This window comes from Crocodylus porosus, unplaced genomic scaffold, assembly GCF_001723895.1.
Source record: "Crocodylus porosus isolate Cpor-Errol unplaced genomic scaffold, CroPor_comp1, whole genome shotgun sequence".
Classification (NCBI taxonomy): domain Eukaryota; kingdom Metazoa; phylum Chordata; order Crocodylia; family Crocodylidae; genus Crocodylus; species Crocodylus porosus.
The window spans coordinates 65,117,132-65,129,217 of NW_017728931.1; the positions used below are offsets into that span (position 1 = coordinate 65,117,132).

A 12,086-nucleotide genomic window follows, 5' to 3' on the forward strand; every position below is an offset into this window, starting at 1 on the left:
TTTTTTTTTTGTATCTTGATGCCCACCTGTCTGAAAATGGCATACTTTAGTCATGGAAAATGTGTTTATCAAAGGTGGTCTGAAAAAGGGAGGGCATCCTGAAATCTTGAACTCTTGTGGCATAACACCGGGGAGGGGGTAGAAATCTTTGTTCCTTCTTAGGAATGAAAATATTTAAGTTGCATGAAACTGGTTTTGGCAAGTTAAATGCACCTTTTTTTATGGGTAGGGTGACTACATGGGGAAATCCAGGGATACTGCAAACCCCCTCCCCAGGTTGGCAGTGCTATTACAGGCAGAGACAGAAGCATAGTGCCGCAGGCAGCAGTAGTGCCTGCCTGCTTGGCGCATACCATGCTCTTCTGCCTCCCTGTTGGACTGTGCCACACACCTGCAATTTTTCTACCTTCTCTCTTCCCCCCCCCCCCCCCCCCTCCCAGCCCAATGCATGCACCCTCTTACCTGGCATGGACCTTTCCAGCACCTCCTTTTTTGGCTCCTGACTTTAGTTCCCACCTCCCTTGTAGGAACTTGTGCATAGGAAGCATCAGGCTCCATACAGACCTGGGTGCATAACGCTTCAGTCTTTGACATTTTGCCTTGCCAGCTTTTTGCAGTAGTACTGCAAGAGAAGACTTCAAAAATACACTGTAAATATGAATCTCCATTTTTAGGAGTAACCTAATACCCCTGTACCCAAGTAACATCTTGGGGGTGCAGGGGGAAAAAACAAAAATAAAGCTAGTCCTTGTCAACTTGTTTCCCTAATAAAAACTAAATTGTATGGGGAATATTGGGGGGAGGGGTGAACACAAATGTTTAATTCTTTTTATATGTATTTAGAGACTCCTTTTTTTTGTCTTGTAGGTAAAAAACAAGATGGAGCTTTAGAGAACCGTAACAAAGGTAAATGTATTCCTGCAAAACTAAAAAATAACAATTTGGGTGTTTTGAAAATTAAAGCTTAAAGACCAAGTTGACACATGATGCCAAACAAAGGATTTCTAGGCAAATGTAGCCAAAACCCAGATAAATTCAAATAAGTTTGTGTTTAAAAACATGTCAGATGTATTTGCTGCATTCCAGTTGGTTACTGACTTTTGCCTTGTAGCCTTGGTGAGACTGCTGATTTTTAAACTTCCATGTTCTGTATTTCTGTACCTAGCAAAAGCTCAAGATGGTGCAGCCATGGAAATGCAACCTTTGAAGAGTGAAGATGGTGCAGATGGAGATGAGAAAGACAAGAAGAGAGCTAATTTGCCAAAAAAAGAAAAATCAGTTCTACAAGGCAAACTTACTAAGCTGGCAGTTCAGATTGGCAAAGCAGGTATTACTTCATTCCTGTGCACTGGAGAAATTTGGTGCATTACGCTCTAAAGTAACTTAACTATAGAAGGTAGCTGAAAATACTACTTCAACAAATTGATGCTAGTCAACTATAGTTAAAGTTCTGTTATCCGGCATCTTACAAGCTGGCGTGCTCAATTAACTGGCCTGCCAGCTTGTAAGATAAAGTAAAATGGCAAGTTCCCACTGTGGCACTCATGGTTTCTCCAAGCCCCCATGGCCCAGGGGCATGATGGGCTGTGTGGGACCTGCCTCCCTGTCCCACAGGGCCCACGGGAGGGGTGGCAACTCTGCAGGAGGGGCGGGGGGATGCTGCAGACTCCGCAGGAGAAGCGGCAGCCTGGGCCACTCAATTAACCAGCATATTTTTGTTATCTGGCATCTCCCCATAACCGGGGGATGCTGGATAACAGCTTTTTACTGTACCACTGTTTCTAAGGTCAAACCTACAAAAAAACTTGTTTTTGGAGAAGAACATGCTTTCATGGTAGCTGGTTTTCTGGACTGTAGGAAAAGGAACTGGAATTCCTTACACTTCAGGGGAATATACTGTGGGCACATACCTAGAACATGAAACATTGGTATTTCTGTACATTTTTACCTAATCTTTCCGAGGCTGTCGGCTAGCCAGTTAACCTCTTTAGCTTCTATACCTGCGTGTTCCCTCTTTTACTTTATTTTAGGACCATCCTTTTTCATAATTGCGTGTCACCTCACTAGTATTGGTCCCTTTCACACCTGTATCTACAGTCTTCCACAAAATAGAAGGTTAAACATGAGTGTCTTGCTCCTAATGTCCAATCATTGCCATACTCCCTTGTACTCTGGCTTCCACTTCTGTCCACTGAAAGTGCTAACCAGTGTTCTTCAGCCACTCCCACATTAGATTACCTGAACAATCTGCCTTTACCAGTTAGTCCTGATAATTAGTCTTCTGTTCCTAAATCTATGTTAAAGTTATCTTGCTGTTCAGCATAATGGCCTTAACTAAACTTTTTCCTATAAATGTGAAAAGCTAGCTTTTGTTCCTGAATGCATAAATGGCATTTTGAATTGTAGTTTAACTACATCAGCTATGTACCTTTTTCCTATTCAATTTCTTAACCATACAATTGTATCTTTTCATTTTTAAATACTGCCTCTTGCATGTTCTTTTGGAAGCCGAGACTAGGATTTTAGGAAAATTTTTAATTTTAAGCATGTGTCCTGTAAACAAGAATGCTTTTTAGCTTTTTCTATTTTAAAAAAATTGCTTCTCTTTTTTTTTTCCTTTTAACAAAAGGTTTGTTGATGTCTGCAATCACGGTCATTATCCTTGTATTGTATTTCGTAATTGATACCTTCTGCATTAAGAAGCAACCTTGGCTTGCTGAATGCACACCAATTTATATTCAGTACTTTGTGAAGTTCTTCATTATTGGAGTTACAGTCCTGGTGGTGGCAGTACCGGAAGGTCTTCCACTTGCAGTCACTATATCCCTGGCTTACTCTGTAAAGGTAGGTGTGTGGTGGGGAACACTAGCATACATAAAGGCAGGTACGTACAAATGCAACAGCTAGAAATGTGCCCAGTAGATAACTTTTTTTTTTTTTGCATTTAAAAAAAAAAATCCTTCTCCTTTGTTCAGAGAAGCATGTGTGGACATGGCTCAGGTCTACAAAGTTTGGATACTGTTTCCCTATGGACAGGCGGCAGCAGCAGCAACCCACCTTGTAACACTGCTGCTTGTCCCCAGGGAATGCCCATGCCCCATGCGCTCTGGTATGCAGCAGGTTATTCTGGGTGGGGTAGGAGAGGCTGGGGCTAGTAACTGCTGGCCCCAGCACTCTTATCTAGGGGCCTTTTTGGAGCTGCATCTGCAGCACTTCTTCTGCAGCAGGGATCCTGGCTTGCACCCAGAGTATGGCTCCAGCCAGCCAGGTTCTGGTTTTGGGTTGTACACACTACTGCCACATGTGCCAACCTGCTCTTTACTTTTTGGCATGGGGTTTTTTTGACTCTGGAATCTCCTGGGGTCAGCCCCTCTCCATGTTGCATCTACATGTGCAGTGTATAGCACTGCACACAGGTCTATGATGCCACATACCACACCTCTGCACTTTTTTCTGGATATGGTCCTGGTGTCTAACTGGCTTGAAATTCCTGACTGTATGAATGTCTTGGGCAGGGCAATGTAGACTTCAGCAGGCTGGCAACAAAATGTCTCTTGCATTCTCTGATTTTTGTACAAGATAAAATCATATTCAATGTGTAATACTTTAATATGCTTATGTAATACTACAACTATTATTGGTAACTTAAATAACATACCTTAATTACACTATTTAATTTTTTAGAGGTGTTGTATACTGCAAGACTCTTAGAAACTGAGCTAGGCAAGTTGTCCACTGAACTCTTTCATGACTAACACTTGTACAACCACAACTAAATTTAGTCAAATGGTTACACGATAATCCTTCAGTGTTTGAAGATGCATCTTATTTGAATCCTTTGCCATCTGAGTTGATATTGCAGAATATCTAGAGCCTACAATTTTGAAAAAGGGTGTCCTACTCCTGATCAGCTTCAAAATATCAAACTTCCTGGCAGTTCTTTTGGACTGGACACTTTAGTTTGAAATTTGGCTGCAACAGTTAACAGCTTTGTATGCTGCTTCCTTGCACTTGCTTTGCATATTAACAGAAAAGTTGCTGCAAATCCATTTTTTGTGGGCTTGCTCAACTGCACCTTGGAGGTTAGGATAATGTTCTAACCTAGGAGTGTGTGGGGTTTTTTTGTTTGTTTTTTTTTTTTTGGTGTTAAACCATATCTCAAATGACAGGCTGTTACACTACTTGTTTTGGGCACCCTTGGCCAGAAGTCCAACATTGCAGAATCTTCCAAGAACTGGAGTTTAAATTCCAACTTAAGTGCCCAAAATAAGTGTGTCATGTTAGAAGTAAGGTCTTAACTGAAACACTGCTCTTGTCCAATGTTGCAGTGCAAATAATATCAGCTAAAGTAAAATGTGGTGTACAATTCCTTACCTCCATACTTGTTAAGTACAAGTAGGGTTTACAAGATCAGGTGGGAGACTTAAGTTTAACTGGAATGGGAATTTCTCCTCTCAGTTGGGAACCGTTGAATATTGAGCAGACCATATATTAGGCTAATCTATCACAGTGGTGGTTTTTTAGTCTAAAGTCAGGCAGAAGGTAGGGCTTGGTGGCAATAACTTACTTTTTCAGATGCTACAGAGTTCGTGTCTGAACCGCTTGGGTCAGGATGGCATCTTTTTAGATGCTAGCTTCAGCTGGTTAAGCAGTGACCTGAACCTCTCCGTTAGAATGTTTAATAATCTATTAATATATAGCCCACTGACTCGTTTGTATACCTACATGGTCTTGATGCACAGTTGCAGGAGACTAGTTTAGTGGAGGTTTTCAAAATGCAGTTGATCTGTGCACAATGTGCATGCATCACATTTAGAAACTGCCAGGTAGCCACATCATGAAATGGTGGGTGCTTATCTTTGGGTACATTAATCCCCAAGTCTGAAAAGTTTCTGAAAATTAAAGCCTTAGTAACAGCTAGTTCATATTTGCTTTTATCTTTTTAGAAAATGATGAAAGATAATAATTTGGTGAGGCATTTGGATGCTTGTGAAACTATGGGTAATGCAACAGCTATTTGCTCAGATAAAACTGGAACATTGACCATGAATAGAATGACAGTGGTCCAGGCTTACATCAATGAAAAACATTGTAAAAAAATTCCAGAACCAGAAGCTATTCCTGAAAACACCATGGCTTATCTTGTAACAGGAATTTCTGTTAATTGTGCTTATACTTCCAAAATACTGGTAAGTAGACCTTCCTTACCTTTCATACAGTGAAGTAAAATTAGAGTACCTTTTGAGTCTACTGTAATGTTAATACCCAGTTTGGTAAGTGTGAAATCAGACTTTAAAATGCAGGTATTAGTTTTGCAGTCAGCATAATTTTGGTGACTTCAGAAACATCAGGAAGCTTAACTTTTTTTTTTTTTTTTATGAAAAGCTAGTTCTTGGATACCATCATGAATTTTTTGTTTTTACAGGCTGGGGGCTTTCTTTGTTTTGGAAAGAATCTAGTGCATTTTGGGTGCTACTGCAATATAAAAATGTGAGAGCAGTTTACTAGAATGTAATGAAAAATGTTTACTAGAATGTGATGAAAAAAATGCAAGTATAAATAATGCCTCTTTATTTTTATTCCCAGGTGTTAATACTGGATTTAAGGGTTAATAGTTTTACTATTTAATTGACGCTTTTTATAGTGTGGGGCATAATTTATTACATAACTCATGAATAAATGCCGTACTATATTTGCTTTGCCTAAGTCTGCTTGTTCTGATGGATACAGATGTCTCGGACTCATTTTTACACAATACTGTATAGAATTTGTCCCTCTTAAGTCAACAAACTGAAGTCTGATGGCACTTGCAGCTTTTCTCGACTATTCTAATAATTACTTGAGTTGTATCAGTATTCTGATGTTAAATTCCACTTCTGAATTAAGGCCATCTAGAAATATGCTGCAAACTTTGTATGTGTAGGAAGAACTTTTTAAAAACATTTGTAGACGTAAATGATAACTGGTACAAGAGAAATATTAAGTGAGCACACTTGGTCCTCAACTTGAAGCAATATACATTGTTCTACAATGTACAAGTTTGTCTTGTATGAATGATTCAGGCGCTTCTAAGCTAACATTTTCTACACTGATGTAGAAAACTAAGTTTTATGGCTGCTGTATGTACCTCATTTAAAAAAATTGCTGTATTTTTAAAGTGCTCTGATTTTGACAGTTGTCAGAGGCTCTGAGAGACTTTAGCCAGATGTCAGACTACAAGAAGTAAATGATATTCTCTAAACTATTAGAGGCATTGCCTTAATCTTTTGAGAGCAGCTCTAAAATTTTAAAACCAGTCTTGTATATTTCATTTGCTTTTTACAACATTCAAGTCTGAGTTGGAAAATTGTTTTAAGAAATAGTCTTAAGAAAAAATTTAAACCTTTTTTGCATGCAAGTGGTTACAGGGAGATGGAGTCCTCATATACTGACTGCATACCTTAAGGGATTTCAAAGTGATCTTTTTCTCAACACAACTTTAATATTGGTGTTAGTGAATAGCAGACATACAACTGGTTAAAAATTTGACATATTGACGCAGTGGTACAAATCTGGTTTCCGTCACTTACAAAAGAAGGCATGGTTTCTTTCCTATAGGAGTTGGAATAATGTTCATGTCTTGAATACGGCTGAATGCAAGACCTTGGGAACCAACAAAATGGAGCCCATTTACAGCCCAGACGTAAAACAGTGATTCAAGAAAGTATTTAAAAATCATAGTGTAAAAGCTTATTTGCAGTGCTGAAGAGGGCAGACTAGTGCTTCTCCAATATTTTGTTAGTGTGAATGAAGGGCTATTGCTTATGCCCAGTGAGACTAGTAATGGAATTCAACACTGAATCTGCTTGAAATATCAGTTAAAAAATGCTAGAAAAACAAAAAAGGGCTTTTAAAATACTAACTAGGTCAGGGTTTGGAAAACAGCTTTATGATGGGACTTCTAAATTCGTTCTCTAAGAGAAGATTTCCCAGATAATCAGTCACCTTTTTATGGGGAGGACACCTTGTAGGAGTGGGCTTTAAATTGGCAGAAGAAAGGCATAGTAATATTGTGGTTGGGAAGAAGGTAAAACAAACTTTGAACTAAATTGGATAATAAATACCATTACAAATATTGAATCATAACTTTACCTAATAATAAACTGTTGTTGAAGTTCTTGACCCTGTGCTAAGGTGGTCAAACAGGATGTACAGTCCTTGATGTTGGGCCTCTGGCTTCCAGGTTTTTTGTCCCTATGGAATATGACTTGCTCTCAAATTTCAATTATTCAAGAATATGTAACTGGATGGTGAGGAAAGATGGGGAGTAAGTTTTTACTGCTGGCCCTTCTTTCAGTTTTTGAATATTGGAGGACTGTACTTTGCAAACCTGAAACAATTCCTCCTAAAAGTTGTGTATATTTTCTTTTTTTTACAGCCTCCTGAGAGAGAAGGTGGCCTACCACGTCATGTTGGTAATAAAACTGAATGTGCCTTGTTGGGATGGCTTTTGGATTTAAAACGGGATTATCAGGATGTAAGAAACGAGATACCAGAAGAGGCACTGTACAAAGTATACACGTTCAACTCTGTTAGAAAATCAATGAGTACCGTATTAAAAAACTCTGATGGCAGCTTCCGGATATTCAGCAAAGGTGCCTCTGAGATCGTACTTAAAAAGTAAGAGTAATCCAAAAGTTGTGTTCGTATTAGTCACTAGTTGCAGATATATTAAACTGTCTTCCTTAAAAGCAATGTAAAAACTGACATTTAAATCAATTAGTTTGAGTTTATTTTCGGGCAAACTACTAGCTATACAGTGCAAAAGGACTGACTCTCTTCTGCATTGGCTGCCACCAATGCAGATTGTGGGTTACACTTTTATTAGTCCAAGATAGTAACAAACTTTCCATATTCTCTTGAACTGAGGCTTGTGGTAGGCGCGTATTTGTTTCTTCCTTTCAGTAGAACAGGTGAGCAGAACTTTTTTTTTAAGTGTTTTTTCCAGACTGGCTTCATATACTTTGTGTGCATATAGCCTCAGGAAATACTTTTTAAGTATACTTTTTCTGGAATTTAAAAATACTTCTGGAAGTTTTTAGCAGATACTGAGCTCTCTCTGTACTAGAAGAAGGAAATTGAGCTATTGCCAAGTTTTTTTTTTTTCTTAAAGAAAACTCCAGTCCGCTTTAGCAATTTTTTATTCTAGTAGGGGCTCTTTTAATCTTGCTTGTTCTGGGGACCCAGTTAATATTATTCTTATTGTCATGTTGGTGCTAGATCAGGATAGTCTCAATGTTCAGACTAACTTATTGTCTTAGGGTAGTTGTGTGAATAAACAGGTCAGCATGGTATTCCTGTAATTGGTCTAGATTTCTCATAGTGAAAGAAAAAAAAAAAACCCCCAAGATCCTTTTCTCCAGTTACTGCAGGGTCAATAACATCAAAAACGTCTTTTTCTCCATTTTTTGACAGAATAGGGAAGTATCAATTTACGTGGCTTTTTGTTTGACACAAATGACTTAATCTTGCCATTTTGAAGTATTGCAATCTCATAGCTACTTTGAATGCCAGCACAGATAAAGTTTTTTGTGTTTTTTAGATGTTCAACAAGGGGAAAATAGTCAGAAGCAAGAGAACAACTGCAGTACCTTCTCTGTTAATTTACCAGCATCTACATCTATCAGCCTTTTTTTTTTAAATTGGGTAGCGTCTTCACTCCTCACCAAAATTTGTTGTACTTGCTCATTTTTCTTTTAAATGCCAGACTGATAGGGCAGGGCCTTCTTGTAAGAGTATCAAAACTTGGAGTAGCTGAAAATCTGAAATTACCCCACTGTCTGGGCAAGTAGAAAAAGTAACAAGCAAATGGGTAGGGAAAGCCATTGGCTGTGCTAGATGTGTGTTTAATTGCTTGAATGTTGGTGACTGCCTACTCTGCTATGACTTTTTTTCCATACAAACTTGATTCTGTCAGCACTTAAGCACTCTCTTTTTTTTTTTTTCCTTTTGTGATCTTAAATTTCACTGAGCTAAACTTTTTTTCTTATTTCTAAAAAGACAGTTAAAATAGGACTAGACTGATTCACAGTTTTAATGCGAGTAAGAAAATGTGTTCTGTACCTTTTTTAAAATATGTTGTTGTATTTGAAGAGTTAACAGGAAGAGAGGAGGAACAATTTAACTGAAGCTTGAATTTTTTACAATTTGTTGAGACTTGCAAAATTTTCCTTCAGTGGCAACTGTCAAGCTGTGTGTGTGTGTGTTTTTTAAAATGAGTGTTGACTGTTCACAAAGAATATAGTTTGCAGTTTCCACATGCTTTTAAAAGAACATTTTGATTTGGAATGTTCCCATATCTTTTTTAACATTGCTTCATTTTGAGCAGACCATCTACTGAACTGACATGTAGTTGAGTTAACCTTCTGGAAGTGAGAGCAAATCCAGGTAACTTCATGAGTGGAAGGATAGGGGTGGGGTTGAAGAACCTAAAACTACGAAGTGAGAGTTTAAGTGCTCCAGCTTTTGCTATGGCTTTCTAAGGGCACTGATTTTTGCTTTTTTTATTAGCTGCTTGGGACTGCTGATGATGAATTTCAGATGAATAGAAAAATGGTGACCTCTTGAAGTAAAAGCCACTGCAAATAGCCAAGAGTCATCCTTAATTTGGCCAGACGGTGTACATGAAGCAGGTTGCAAATGACCCATATATAACAGATCTGGGTTCTTTTGTATAATAAATATTGTATGTTGGCTTTTTAAGTCTACAATTGAAGCTTCTGAGCTCTGAAAGGATACCCTGCATCTTGCAATGCAGGCAATACGTATTTGAGGTCTTGCACTTAATTTTTTGTTTTTCCTGGTTAGGCTGAAAAAAGCTTCAGGCAGCAGTATTTAACTAAAACAAACCAACAAAACTCCTTCAAAGAGATATTGGAAATATCATCTTATTGCTTTTCTGATGTAAAACTCTTAAACTATTTGTGACCTTGTGACTGCATACCTTTTTCAGGCTTCATGTAATCTGGTGATCTGCTCTGCTTGAAATGCCAGCTGTTAGACCAAGCTGATAAAACACAGTTGACTGCTTGACTTTCTGTATCATCTGGTCTGATACTTTATTTTTTAACCAAGCCAATCTAAATCATGTTAAAGTAGATTTTCATATTTTGGTAATAGTTCAATTGTAGCAGAAGTTGGTGGCACCCTTAATTTTACTGTTTGCCATGCCGGGGGGGGGGCGCTGCACTGCTGAGTGGCAGAGGCAGTTAATACCATGGTTTTTGCCTTTGATTTGGAGTGCAGGGGAGGGAGGGTGTGTGTTTTGAGAAGAGCAAGGCTTAAAAGTGCTGCTGCATCGCTAACTCCTCCTGTGATCTCAGTAGGTCCCTAGTAATGGCTCCTGCACTCAGTCATAATTAACTGGCATCTTTGCTGTGTTCAGTAGGTAAGGGCAACAGGTGAGGCCTCATTCTTCCTTAAGAACTAAGGCAATGTTCTAGTGAACTCTGGGCTCTCTGTGAATGCACGGAGCCTGGGAAACAAGCAGGAAGAATTAAGTCCTCGCAGAGTCATGAAACTGACATGATTGAAATAACAGACTTAGTAGGATAGTTCATATGACTGGCATATAGTCATGGATGGATGCAAGCTGTTCAGGAAGGACAGGTGGGGGAGAACAGTTGTACTTTATATATAAACTGTATGTTTGTTCAGAGTTCCAGAAGGAAACTTGAAAAGGGTCTTTTGAAACTTTCTTGGTTAAGGTCAGAGGGGAGAGCAAGAAAGGGTTTTTTGTGGTAGGTGCCTACTATAAACTACCAGACCAGGATGATAAAGTATTCTTTCTGTCTCTTTTTGTTTCCAAACAGCTAGCAGAAGTTTCTGGATCATGGGTCCTAGTTCTCATGGGGGACTTGAGTCACCTTGACATCTAGTGGGAGGGTATTGCAGTAGTGCACAGGCAATCCAGGAAGTTTTTTGTTGTTGGTTTTTTTAGTGTTGTGGACAAATAGCTGTTGCAAGTGTTGGAGAAGTCAATTGGGGGCAATGCTTTTTCTTGACTTGCTGCTCATAAACAGGGAAGAACTGGTGAGGAATGTAGAAGGGGATGGTGACTTGAGTGGCAGTAGCAATGATGGGATGATTGTGCTCAGGATTGAGGGGAAGGAAGGAGAGCAGCAGAGTAAGGACCCTAGACTTCAGATGAGCAAATTGACTCCCTCAGGGAACTAATGGGCATGATCCTCTGGGAGGCCTGTTTTGAGGTGGTGTTGGGGGTGGGAGGAGTCCAGGAGAGCCAGTCAAACCTCAGAACCCTTTTATTGAGGGTGCAGAAACAAACCCTCCTGATGTGCAGGAAGACTAGCAAGTATGGAGGAAGACGAGTTTGGCTTAGCAGGGAACTCTGTCAGTGAACTGAAACACGCAAAGGGAAGCTTACAAGCAGTAGATACTTAGACTAGGGAGGAGTTTTAGGAGTATTCCTCAGGCACACAAATGTGCTTCGGCTGTCCAAATTTCAGTTGGAGTTGCAGCCAGAAAGGGACTTGAAGGGCAGCGAGGGCTTCTACAAGTATGTCAGCGAGATCCAGAAAGGAGTGTCCCTTACGGAATGGGGGAGGCAACCTAGTGACAAATGTGAAAGTCTGCTCTTCTTTTTCCCAATCTGTCTTCCCAGGCAAGGTCAGCTTCCAGACTACTGCATCCAGCAGCAGTTTGGGAAGGAGATGAGCAGCTGACAGTAGCAAAAGAAAAGGTTAGGACCTTTTTAGAAAAGGCAGACATCTAAAAGTCCATAGAGCTGGATGCAGTGTACCCAAGTGTGCTAAGAGTTGACCAATGTGATTGCAGAAGTTTTGGCCATTAACTTTTTTTTTAACTTTTTTGAGAACTTGTGGTGGTTGGGAGAGGCCCTGGATGATTGGAAAAGGGCAAATATAGTGCCCAACTTCAAGAAAGGGAAGGAGAAGGAGCCAAGGAACCACAAAGCAGTCGGCCTCACCTCTGTCACTGGAAAGATTGTGGAGTGGGTAAAGAATACACTTCTAAAAACTTGGAGAAGGTGATTTGTGCGGTGTTGTGTTTTTGTTTTTGTTTTTTTTTTT

General features: G+C 39.5%; 1 protein-coding gene across 5 annotated transcripts in view; it reads left to right on the top strand.

Moving 5' to 3' along the window:
• The window catches only part of ATP2B1 (ATPase plasma membrane Ca2+ transporting 1), an 89,967-nt gene that overhangs the window by 52,297 nt on the left and 25,584 nt on the right, over positions 1–12,086 (top strand). For all 5 annotated transcript variants that reach the window (XM_019545254.1, XM_019545257.1, XM_019545256.1 and 2 more), the window contains exons 7-11: positions 868–906; positions 1,166–1,327; positions 2,630–2,844; positions 4,947–5,189; positions 7,418–7,659. In XM_019545254.1, coding sequence (XP_019400799.1) covers positions 868–906; positions 1,166–1,327; positions 2,630–2,844; positions 4,947–5,189; positions 7,418–7,659 — 901 coding nt within the window. The remainder of the gene's footprint in view (positions 1–867; positions 907–1,165; positions 1,328–2,629; positions 2,845–4,946; positions 5,190–7,417; positions 7,660–12,086) is intronic.